Below are 12,625 nucleotides of genomic sequence, written 5' to 3'. Positions count from 1 at the left end.
TGGGGTCATTGTCCATTTGGAAGACCCATTTGTGACCAAGCTTTAACTTCCTGACTGATGTCTTGAGATGTTGCTTCAATATATCCACATCATTTTACTTCCACATGATGCCATCTATTTTGTGAAGGCACTGTTTGAAGGTAGACCTTGGTAGATAGTTGAAGTGTACCTATGATGAAAATTACAGGCCTCTCTCATCTTTTTAAGTGGGAGAACTTGCACAATTGGTGGCTGACTAAATACTTTTTTGCCCCGCTGTAAGTGTATGTAAACTTCGACTTCAACTGTAGATTGGTCTGTCCATAACATGTTTTTCCAATCTTCCTCTGTCCAGTGTCTGTGTTATTTTGCCCATCTAAATCTTTTATTTTTATTGACCAGTCTGAGATACAGCTTTTTCTTTGCAACTCTGCCTAGAAGGCCAGCATCCCGGAGTCGCCTCTTCACTGTTGACGTTGAGATTGTTGTTTTGCGGGTACTATTTAATAAAGATGCTACTTGAGGACTTGTGAGGCATCTGTTTCTCAAACTAGACACTAATGTACTTGACCTCTTGCTCAGTTGTGCTTCCCACTCCTCTTTCTATTCTGGTTAGAGCCAGTTTACTCTGTTCTGTGAAGGGAGAAGTACACAGCATTGTACAAGATCTTCAGTTTCTTGGCAATTTCTCACATGTAATAGCCTTCATTTCTCAGAACAAGAATAGACTGACAAGTTTCAGAAGAAAGTGCTTTGTTTCTGGACATTTTAAGCCAGTAATCGAACCCACAAATGCTGATGCTCCAGATACTCAACTAGTTTAAAGAAGGCCAGTTTATTGCTTCTTTAATCATAACAACAGTTTTCAGCTGTGCTAACATAATTACAAAAGGGTTTTCTAATGATCAACTAGCCTTTTTATAAACCTAGATTAGCTAACATAACGTGCCATTGGAACACAGGAGTCATGTCATGGTTGCTGATAATGGGCCTTTGTACGCCTATGTAGATACTCCATAACAAATCTGCCATTTCCAGCTAATAGTCTTTTACAACATGAACAATGTCTACACTGTATTTCTGATCAATTTGATGTTATTTTAATGGACAAAAAATGTGTTTTTCTTTCAAAAACAAGGACATTTCTACGTGACCCTAAACCTTTGAACGGTAGTGTATATATTTACTGGCAAGTGCACTGGCAAGTTTAAAAAAATGAAATATGGTAATATCTCATTTATGTAAGTATTCACAGCCCTGAGTCAATACTTTGGAGAAGCACCTTTGGCAGTGATTACATCTGTGAGTCTTTCTGGGTAAGTCTCTAAGAGCTTTCCACACCTGGATTGTGCAACACTTGCCCATTATTCATTTCAAAATTCTTCAAGCCCTGTCAAATTGGTCGTCGATCATTGCTATAACATCCATTTTCAGGTCTTTCCATAGATTTTCAATTTGATTTAAGTCAAAACTCTACCTCGGACATTTTTGTTTGTCCCATATGTGTGCTGCCAGCCTCCGGGACCTGCTGGTCATTGAGCATGGTCTGCAATCCTTCAGCCAGCTTCTCCTGGATCAACTTTGTCAAGCGCACCAACCACAGACACTACCTGTATGTCCCTCAACAGGTACGTACACCATAGAATTAAATATAGAATCATAGGGCCTATAATTATAGGCGGACCTTTATGACGTACACAACCAGGCTGAGTTAGGACAATTCAGTGAGACATGAAACTGTGCAACATGGCATGACATATTTACATATAACAGTGTGTGTTAGTGCATGTATGTGTGTGAGTGTGGTGTGTTTTTTATTGTGTGTGTGTGTGTGTGCATGGGTGCGACAGATACATGTAAAACCAATTGCACTGTTATCACTAACTGTCCAACCAACCCACTCATGGCAGGTGCTACTCCTTGGTTGGTCGTTCTGGCAATGCCCAGACCGTGTCTCTGGCCCTGTCCGGATGTGTGTACTACGGCACCACCCAGCACGAGCTCCTCCGCGCCCTGTGCTTCAACCACAAGCAGACCCACAGCGACCGTGACAACCACGTCAACATTGTGTCCTGGTAGTTCAATTTTTTTAAAGAAATGAAATATGCTTCTCTGCTAAAATATGGGTCAAATATTGAAAGGAATGTGAGTCTTATTCAGTACATTTACTTATTGCTTGCTTTTCTAATGTCTACCAACCTTGCCAGCCAAGATAGCTAGGCACGCTAGCTACACTAACTTGATTGATAGCCTGAAATCGTTTCTTGGTAGCTAGTTATGAGGCTGGGAGATTGGGAACCTATCTGGGTTAGCTAAAGCCAACTTCATAAAATTGCTATCTGGCTAGTGGTACTACAGAGAAACAGAAAAATATATTTTTTTATATATTATTTTAATAATAATAATAATAAATAAGAATTATAAACAGGACAATTCATAGGGGGCAAGTGCCCCTGTGCCCGCTATGGGCATGACGCCTCTGCCCGTCTCAACAGGCTGCCCCAGTGTTAAACACACATCTTGTTGTTTCTGCATTCTCTCATGAGGATGCGTTGGTTCAATAAGCCGACATCTAAACATTTATTGTATGTTTGTTTAATTATTTTAAAAGTCTTAATGTTTTTTGCAGTGTGGATACCATTGGTGGGTTCAAATAGTATTTGAAATAATTTCAATGGAACCAATAATAATAATAGTTTCAAAACTGTAAAACCTGCCCACTTGGTACTGTTGGGAGATTAGAGCAACAGCTCAAAGTATTTGAAACATTTGAAATTGTATGAACCCAGGTCTGACAAATGTCTGTGCCAACCAACATTTTTAACACTGCCTTGCCGCTAGGCTACCGAGGTTCGAACTGCTGTTATTCACAACACCGACCACAAGGGGGCGAGAAATTACCACAGAGCTTTGACAGTGATTCCATTTATGAGTATACCACTCTATCGATTCAATTCAAGAGGCTTTATTGGCATGGGAAACGTATGTTAACATTGCCACAGCAAGTGAGGTAGATAATATACAAAAGTAAAATAAACAATAAAAATGAACAGTATACATTACACTCACAGAAGTTCCAAAATAATAGAGTATTTACAAATGTCATATTATGCATAAATACAGTGTTGTAACAATGTACAAATGGTTCAAGTATAAAAGTATACAATGGTGTTTTTTCTTCACTGGTTGACCTTTTCTTGTGGCAACAGGTCACAAATATTGCTGCTGTGATGGCACAATGTGGTGTTTCACCTCTTATCATCAGACTCCCGAACCCCCACATTGAAATGGGTCTGAATCCAGAATATATTTCAGTGCATCAACATTATAGACACTGTCTACCCAGATATATTTAACAGGACATCACCATACCTGATTTTAAAAGCTCAAACTGTTGAAGTGTTTCAGTTTCACCTTTTAATATATGCACAAGTACAGTGAAATGCCTTTCTTGCAAGCTCTAAGTGTTTGCATGGCACAGAATCTAACCTGCATGACTTAATGTGAGCCCTTAAGTGTTTGCACTTCAATCAGACACCAACAGTAAGTGTTTGGTTGTGATAAAGAGCTGACTAGATGGATCAGTATATCTTCATTACCTTCCAAAGCCAAACAGAGGCTATCACTTGCTGTGAAAGTGTAGGCTATTACCCTAACATAATTACAATTATAAGTTTGAAGGCTGTCTGCATTCTGGCTTGGATCCCAACAGACATTCTTCACAAACACAATTCTTCCATTGTGACCTGATCTACTTGACAACAACAAAATAAGAAGACGCATTCTAGTTCAAAAGGTTTGGTTGTAAATGCTAAATCGAGTCAAACTCAAATCTGATGAGCTTTGTGTTACACGTAATGTATTGAGACTCATTGATCCACACAATACTACTTGCGGGACAACTCCTGAACGAGTTTGTCTGTTTGTGCATGCACGTTTAGGGCCCTGAGTTCTTCCTCATGATCTGACCAGGAAAAATTCCAGGTCCTAACTATGGCTATAAATATGAAGTTGGGCCCAGAGGTGTTCCTGGTCAAGTCACACACAGGGCCTTAAATCTATGATAGTATCTGTGTCACAGTTTTTTTTGTTGTTGCTTTGAAAATAAGTGGTACATTTTCACAACTCTTAGTACAAAACCCCAAACTGGTGACACTTGTTACGCAGCCAGTCTTTCATTCGAAACCTGTCATCATGCATTCATTTGGATTGTAAACGTCTCTTGCCACACAACCATCAAAATGAAAGTTTATTGTGAAATATAATAAGAACATTGGTTTAATCACCAAATCACAACATAATTATCTATTTTCATTTTTGTTGTTTTAACTACCAGTTCCAATGCAAGCAATGCAGGATACAGGTTTCAAATCGCCCTTAGAAGTGCTGAAAGTTAAATACTACAGTCCTGTAAATTACAGTAGATTACACAGTTTTCACATTTGACAACACACCTACATTACCCAACAAAATTGACAGAAAATCTATCATTTCCATAATATCTATCCAATGTGCAATCAAAGGTGTAATCAGTGAAGACATCCTCTACAATCATTCATTTTTCCCCAGATATAATTGCAACATAGGTGTACTGTAATCAAATGTAATAAATGAAATGAAAATAAAACATAACGTTTAGCACGCACTCATTTGCGTCAAGCCTGTCTTGAGCATAATATCATTTACAGTGAAGTCTCATATTTGAATAAACTTTATTGATCCCAGGGAGGAAATTGGGTAAAATAGGCCAATTTTGACTTTACGGCAAATGTGAGGTAGGTATATGGTTCAAACCTTATGCTCTTTTCTTGTTTTACTCTAACTCCTTTAGCAGTTTCCTTGTCTTCCTCTCGGGGAGGGAAAGAGGGGAGGGGGGATGATCTCTCTCATGACTGACACCAATGCGACAATCAACTAAGCAAAGTAACCATCAGAGAGAGAGAGAGACAGAGGGAGAGAGACAGAGAGAGATAGAGGGGCCTCTGTAATGCTACGCTATGCTACATGCCCCCCCTCCCCAGCACTTTGAGGGACTTGGCTCATAGTGACTCGCTCATTGTCGGTACACACAGCGAGCACAATGGCTTCCTGTTGGTGACGAGGGTGGAGGGAGAGCAGGGCGAGCACTGGGCAGCAGAGCAGCCATCACTAGTTCCAGTGTGCTTGTGCGTTGGGTTGTTCCGCAGACAGACCAGGCGGCCCGGAAAAAAATGACTTCGTCCCGGATGAATCTCACGTCCTGGCGAGAGCTTCAAATGGGGAGACACAGAGGGTCCGGATAGTGACTCAACAGAGAGAAAGAGGGAAGGAAGAGGGGATGTGGGGAGGAGAAGAGGAGGGGATGGAGGACAGAACTGGGCCACAACTCTTCCTGATTGGCTGCCAAAGCCTGAAGCAGACCTCGCGCTCTCTGAGCACGCTGAATAAAAGTTGCTGTTGTCCTTTCTTCTCTCTCTTCCCCTTTCTTCCCAATCTCATGCCCTCTCGCTCCCTAAAACGTTGGACCAACATCCTCTGTTTGAGGAGCAGGTGCTACAACCACACAGTAAAACACTACTGCAGAGTGACTCAACACTTTACTGTCTGTCAAGTGTTGACAAACCACAGGAAGTGGAAAGCAGCTAATAGTGGTCATTGTGGTTAGGGTTGGGACTTTCAAAGGTGCTAGTGTGAAGTTTGTTTGCCACCGTATTTCCATGTTTTACTTTTTTTTAAAGTTAACAAATCATTATATCTGTCAATTCCACCTGCCTCATATGTTGCGTTATCATAGCAATTTAACTGGTATGAAATTATACAACAAACCACAAAGCAGGAAAGGAGGAGAATTTGTCAGAGAGACCGAGAGCAAACTTGTGAAGCAGGTGGAAATGATAGAAATACGCAAGGCACTAAGGCAGTCAGGGAGAGAAGACGAGGAGAGAGGAGACTAGGAGAGATATTCAGACTAAGAGGAGAGGCCCCATCTCCATATGGAAGGAGGTGTCGAAAACGCTAAGTCTGCACTATGGCAAGTAAGGACTGGCAAGAAATGAGATGGGTTACCCCACCCCCGCGCCTCCCAACCACCTACCCAGGCTTTTAGAGCGAGTCCTAGCCTAGGGTCGTGACCCTGATACTGGCACCAAGCCTCAGAGAGAAAGACATCCTTGTTCCAAACAGCCCCTGACTTCAGTTCAGATGGATGGCATAAAGATGAAGTCAGACAGAAACTTGATGAGTTCAACACCGGACATGGCTGTCAGCCCAGCCGGGAAGCACAATCTGCCAATGTTACATGTTAGTTATAGACGACACAGTAAACGCATCGTTTGACAACCTTTTTAACGTGCACTACCTGTTTGGTAATGGTAGACTTGGTTTGCATTTACAGTACATGTGATGGATCATGATAACTCTTTTATGACACTTGGCATGGGATAATGTAGCTGTAGAAAATACACCTAACTGTCAACCCCCAAGAGCACAATCTGTCACTTCTGACAAGTTGTAAGTGCTCAGTACTAGTTGTTTTGGTCTGCTTTAACTTTAAATATATGACTGGTTTTTTTTACATTCAGCATTGCGTTTCAATCCAATATCCAATTCAGAGGACCTGTCTGTCAATCCTAGACACAAAGAATGCAGGGGATCCAGTTCTGAGAGGCCCCTCTATCTCTCTCTGATGGTTACTTCCTCTGTGGGCTGTCCCGAGTGTCCTCACATCCCGCAGGGGAAGACACTCCATATACTGTGTGTTAGAAACAGATCTAGGATCAGACTTAACCTCCTTGAATACTTACCTTAGGGTCAATATACCTTGGGTCAATGTGCATGCACGCAGGAGGACTTCTTTGTATCGCTTCATTTAGATAGGATATCAGTTACACAAGGCTTAAAACCTGTGGGGCCTAAGGGCCAGTTTTGGCTTATTGCATAGCATAACTACAACACATTTCCTAAGATGCATTTATCCCCATCATAATATTGTTCTACATAATTTTTTAAAGCATGCCATAATGCCTTATTCTACATTGTTAAAAGCTCGAGTTAATTGCTAAGCCGCTGTGCTGTGGTTCACCTCAGCTTAAGGCTAATTGTTCTGCAGTACATTGCATGAGCATTGTTGTGTGAGCATAATGTGAAACGAGGTTTCATTAGATGCTTCTGCTGCAACACACAGATGTATGCTGGCCCTAATTTAATTTGATCACAGCCTGCTGTGGGCAGGTCTACTGCTCCTAAATGGCACCTTATGCCCTTAATAGTGTACTACTTTTGACTAGGGCACATAGGGTACCCATAGGGTTTTGATCAAAAGTAGTGCACTGTAAAGTGAATAGGGTGCCATTTGGGACGCAGATCAGGTCTACCGTTCCAAAACCCCCCACTATCCAGCCCCAGCCTGTCCAATATCAATAGTTTCTGCTGTGATGCCCTGGGAACGCTGGTTGGCCAATTAGCATAAACATGATTAGCCAGATTTGGCCCAGAGTCAGCGTTCAATTAGGTTGGTTGAGCAGTAACAGTAGCTCCCTTCTGCGGTTTAAAAATAGCAGTGTCTTTGTAGCTAACAGCACCGCTGGTGGTCCACAGTACACACAGTCAGTTACACACAGAGGGTAACTGTCAGTAACAAACGAGACCAAGAGTTCAAACCAAACTCCAACTTTGGTTTTCCTCTGTCTCTCAATTAAACATAAAGACAGCCTGAGGTTGAACTCATGGGAGCGAGGAGGTAAAAGGTTGTAACTGAGGGCGGTTTATTTTGGGCTAAAAGTACTCAATAACATTGCTGCATTCTAATGAGGATGTAACTTATAAAGTCATGTAATAAGTAAGTTTACAGTCATTTTTTTCCTAAAATCAATTTTGGAACTTGACAGCTAAGTCATGCGAGCGGAAGTTTTGTTGACTGCCAGTGGGGGCCCCCCTCATCCAAACAGTCCCCATAATCTCTAACTAATGACAAATTTCCCTTCAGCACCATGATGGAGAGAGGGGATGGAAGAGATTATCTCCGCATAACATCTCCAGCAACATCCAGCAATCTGCAGCAGATTCAGACATGAGTTTGGGGATTTGACAGAACACTCATAGAGTATAGGCTATGTCTGTCTGAGACCCAAGGGCCTGCAGGGCCACCTCGCAAATCAATCAATTTGGGGCGGAACTGGAAGTCCCCTTTAACAGAGCACAGAAGGACTGGCAGCTGTCCACTTTGATTGGGCCCAGGATAAATGTGGTAATTGAGACAACACAATACTTTACTATACATACTTTTATACTATGACAGATGTAGGCGAGAGAGTGTTGAACAAAGAAATGGGACACTGTGCGGTGTGATGTCACCAAGGTATTCTACTGTGCAGGTCATTTCAAAGCAGCAATGGCACCGGCTATTTAAAACAAGGGCAAACACAAGCGAATGTCAGTCATTATCATAGGCCATGAAAATGTGCTGGCAATATCCTGTATTTGACCCAAATAGCGTATCAGTGACCTGGTTCTGTAGGACAACAAGCAGGCTAGGGATCACCCTCAAATCCTTAATGGCACATCTGGACGCCCCAGTAATATTTATATTCATATCCGTGATGATAATCTGTGGACTGGAGAGCCATTGTTGACATGGTGACAGATATCTCTTTGATACATGACCTATCCATGCATGTAGTAATCCATCGGCTAGACATCTCGTTTACAATGACACGTCGATAGGCCTACCTTTAATAATTAAACACATTATAGGCTATAATGTCTGACGGGCAGGAAAATGTAACCTGTAAAATAATAGTGGGTATCCATTTGCTGGATATTTTATGATGCACTAGGGGGCCTATGCTATTGTGTGTAATCCGAATAGGCCTCTCGGCTTTGGCTGTTGGCATGCAACAACAATAAATCCTCAGGTTTATGACTATGTGATTCACAAATCCACAGTCATGGAAAGGGTAAATAGGCGATTTAGGCAGTAGACGCGGTGGGGTTCCTATTCAGAAATAGGACACAGCCTTGGCTACACTCCTACTTCGCTCCCATTTCAATCACTCTTTAACGACCGCGCAGCGCACCTCATTTCAAGTTGCGAACGCACGATTCGCATCTGGAATACGCCTCGGGTCCACGCCTACGGACCAATTCTCCCCTCCACCAACCTGCGTGCCCGAAAAACGCCACGGTCCGGTCTAGGCCAGACTGTCTCGTACGCGGAGGCACATTTCTCTCTCTCGTGTTATAGAAATTTGAGGCTAGAGTCGTGTGTGAGATTTGTATTCAGCAGCGTAATAGTTAAAGCGGTACCGAATGCGTTGTTTTATGTTCTGTGTGGTGCCCTCACTCCAGCAGACCGCTACAGTAGGAAGATGGCGTCGGAGGGAGCGAGCGGGGAGCAGCCTCCTCCGGTACAAACACTGGCAACCACAGTGCTTGGAAGTGTCGAAGCGGTAAGACCTTTTGTTTTATATTATATACAGGTCTATATGTTTACATCGTTGTTTTTCCCCCCGTTTTGGAATAAAGGAAAGGGAGTAAGGAATTAGGAAAGACGGCGCATTTCTCTACGAGCCTGAGTGTTCATCTTGAAGCAACAGCAATATGTTTGGCAATGTAGAGAACAGCAAAACAAGGGTTCTCTGATTTGTGTAGACGCCGACTATACATATGATCAAAGGCTTTTATGGGAATTAAAATCCTATAGAAAGGCAAAGGAATTGGGTTTATCTATCACAAATAGCTTAATGGCTCAAATGTTGGTACGGCCCATATGGGGAAACGTAGTTGGGCTATAAAGCACTGATTTGCGATGGTTTCAATCTGTACTTACAGTTGAAACACAATTTGGGCTATAGGTTTTCGCTCTCACAGACCGGGATGTATGTAGGCTAGTCGTCTGAATAGATAACGAGCTTGCTTTTGACATGGCTGTTCGATGCATAATCGTGCCCCTTTTTCACTCCGTCAGCGCTCCAAGTTGAAACAAAATATGTTGATTGCTGTGTGTCAGTGAGGCTTTTGACGTGAATATGTTGTTATCAGATGTAGCCTAGTTGTGTTTGAACAAACCTGCCTCTACGGTTAAAGAGAGAAAGACACTAAATATCCTATGAGGACCCCAAACCTCTTACAATCTTACATTTTAAGCAGCTCTTGTCTGACCACAAAGCATGGCCTATTTGCTGTCAAGAATAATGTTTCCTATTCTATATAGGCCTACTAATATTTAGATTTGACCTGTGAACCTTAGAACAATATTAGAAATGTTGACTCTCAGTGAAAGTGGTTTTGTTTGTCTGCAAACTCCCCACTAATCGTACTGAGCTGCAATTTTTTTTTAAGCTCATCTATCCGGGACTTCTCACATTGGTCCCTCATCTCGCAGACAGGTTGCAACATGTGTGCCAGGGCACCGGCTTGCTACCCCTCTGTGCAAATTAATCAATCTCTTTCCCCACCGGAGGGGGCCATGCAACCTTTCTCTGGTTGTGGTATGCTTGGATGGTTCCATGTGCTCTGTTCAGTCAGACCATTGCCCACTACCTATTCTGCATGAATTTACTGACTGGCCAAAAGAAAGCCATCTCCCATTTGCCACTTGACTTTATCCTCAACTACATCATATACTACACTCGTTTTTATATGTAATTGAGCATTCCTATTGGACACGGGAAATATAAAGGACTGTTCTGGGTTTGAGGTTCAAAGGCTATTGAGAATATGCACTGTTCTTCACTGGAAGATCCCAAGGGACAGCTGTTGAAATGGGAGGAAAATAAGACATGTGGGTGGGAGGAAAATAAGACATGTGGGTGGGAGAAAAAGGCAAGAATATCAAGGCAAAGTAAAATAGCAATGGAAAGGGGGCAGAGTGAGAGCAGAAAGAAAGCATGAGAGATGGACGGAAGGAAAGCAGTGAGAGAAGCGGGGTGGGGGGGGGGGGTTTATGTACACCAGAGACATGTCTAAATTGGTCTTCATTTCAGTGACTCAGCTGGTATAGCTCAGAGTACTGTATTAGCCGAGCCAGCCCTGATCTACTGAGCGCGTTCAGTGCACACTACGCTCCTTCCTTGCTTTAACGGCCCGTTCTGCTGAACTGGTACCTCGACGACGGCACCGAAGCACAGCAACCAACCCATCCCCTCTGACTCGGCCATACGTCTCTGCCTGTCTCTCTCGCGAACCGTCTTTCCAAACATGCCAGGACAAGCCAGGCCAGCTAGCCTCTCTTTGGGGGGCTTCTGCTTCTATGCCGCCAGTCAAATAAAGCTCTTTGCATACCACTGCAAGACCCTCCTTTTGTTTGCTCTCGGGGGAGGAGTTTCTCTTGTGAAGGGTCCTTGAGGACCAGCTCACTTGGTTTAGAGAGGGGTCAGAGGGTGAAAAATGGTGGTGGTGTGGGGCCACACTCGTCACCTCCCCCAATTCACCCTATAGCATTAGTTCGTACGCCCACATTTTTTTACTACTTGTTCCGTTGTAGAGGGATGTCTAATTTATTTGAATGTCGCCACTAATCCAACCTATTAGGCTATAGGACAGAGCCCATAGTAGTTGGCTCTTCCTTCCCTTCCTTCCCAGAACAGCTATTTTGAAACGCACGCCTCATGGAACACATTAGCATTAGCTTCCCTCACCTGCTCACTGTGCAGAAATGCAGGAGGGTGAAATGCCACCCGAGCACATTGACGAAGACTGGGGGGCCCACATGATAGGCTTTGGTTTGGATAGTGTCGTGCAAGCTTTCCCGAGACTCCCAAATCCGATTCTCCAAATGGCTCACTGGCAGCACAGTGAGGGAGAATGCTGTGTGGGGTTGGTTGGAAATTGATTAGCTTTTTTTTTTTTTTTTTCAAGCTTTCAAATCGATCGCTGGATTCTTTCCTTTTTAACCCCCTGCTGTCTTGATTGGTGCTGTTCAGAATGAAATAGAATGCCGTACTTTCTAAGGGCTTAAATCACACTGTATCCTGGTTCGCTTACTTGCATTACTAGCTATTTGACATATGTATTAGGCTAAAACCTGTCTCATTGTTGGCCTATGATTTACGCAAAAGTTGACGTACCGGTATCTCAAGCCCTATGAGTGTCTTGTCATCAAGACATAGTATTTGAATGCCCAGTATTTAAGGACACTTTGAACTACAACAGTCTGCTAAAAGATCAGACCTGCTGGTTCCATATTCCATATTTTGTCTGTGATTTAAGAGAGGGCTTTGAAGGAGGCTGCTGGGTCAAAGATGAAAAATGGAGAAATCTTGGCAGGGATTGAAACGCATGATAGTAAATCACGCACCTATGGCAGGGTGATCGAATGTCGTGAACGGGTACCAATGAATGTGCCTATGCGCAGATCGACTAGAACCCTTGTGACTTGAGGCAAGGAGGTCGTCTCTTCCTCCCTCCCAGATTATCTTTGGTTTATTATGTTTTATTGAACAAATATCCGTGCAAAAAGGAAAGCTCCTCTGGGATATAAATTAAATTGAAAAATGGAATTGGATGTGTTTCTAGAAGAGAGAGGTTTCTCTGCAGATGTTCTTGCCAAGTAACTTTCTCCCATCCAATCTTACCTCTGTGTATCTCTGCCTGTGAGGTTCTCTCATTTTCATTGTACACTTGTGAATGTAGTTCAGTTAAATTCCTGATATCTTCAAAAGCTGAGGAG

The 12,625-nt window shown here is 42.8% G+C and overlaps 1 protein-coding gene across 1 annotated transcript in view; it reads left to right on the top strand.

The window, feature by feature from the left end:
• The first annotated feature begins 8,888 nt into the window (after window positions 1–8,888).
• Window positions 8,889–12,625, top strand: part of LOC135524124 (cortactin-binding protein 2-like) — a 67,033-nt gene continuing 63,296 nt past the window's right edge. The window contains 1 exon segment of the mRNA XM_064951333.1: window positions 8,889–9,404. Within this exon segment, the coding sequence (XP_064807405.1) occupies window positions 9,324–9,404 (81 nt within the window). The 5' untranslated portion in view covers window positions 8,889–9,323.

Source organism: Oncorhynchus masou, chromosome 31, assembly GCF_036934945.1.
Source record: "Oncorhynchus masou masou isolate Uvic2021 chromosome 31, UVic_Omas_1.1, whole genome shotgun sequence".
Taxonomy (NCBI): Eukaryota; Metazoa; Chordata; class Actinopteri; order Salmoniformes; family Salmonidae; genus Oncorhynchus; species Oncorhynchus masou.
This window is presented reverse-complemented; position numbering and strand designations above follow the sequence as displayed.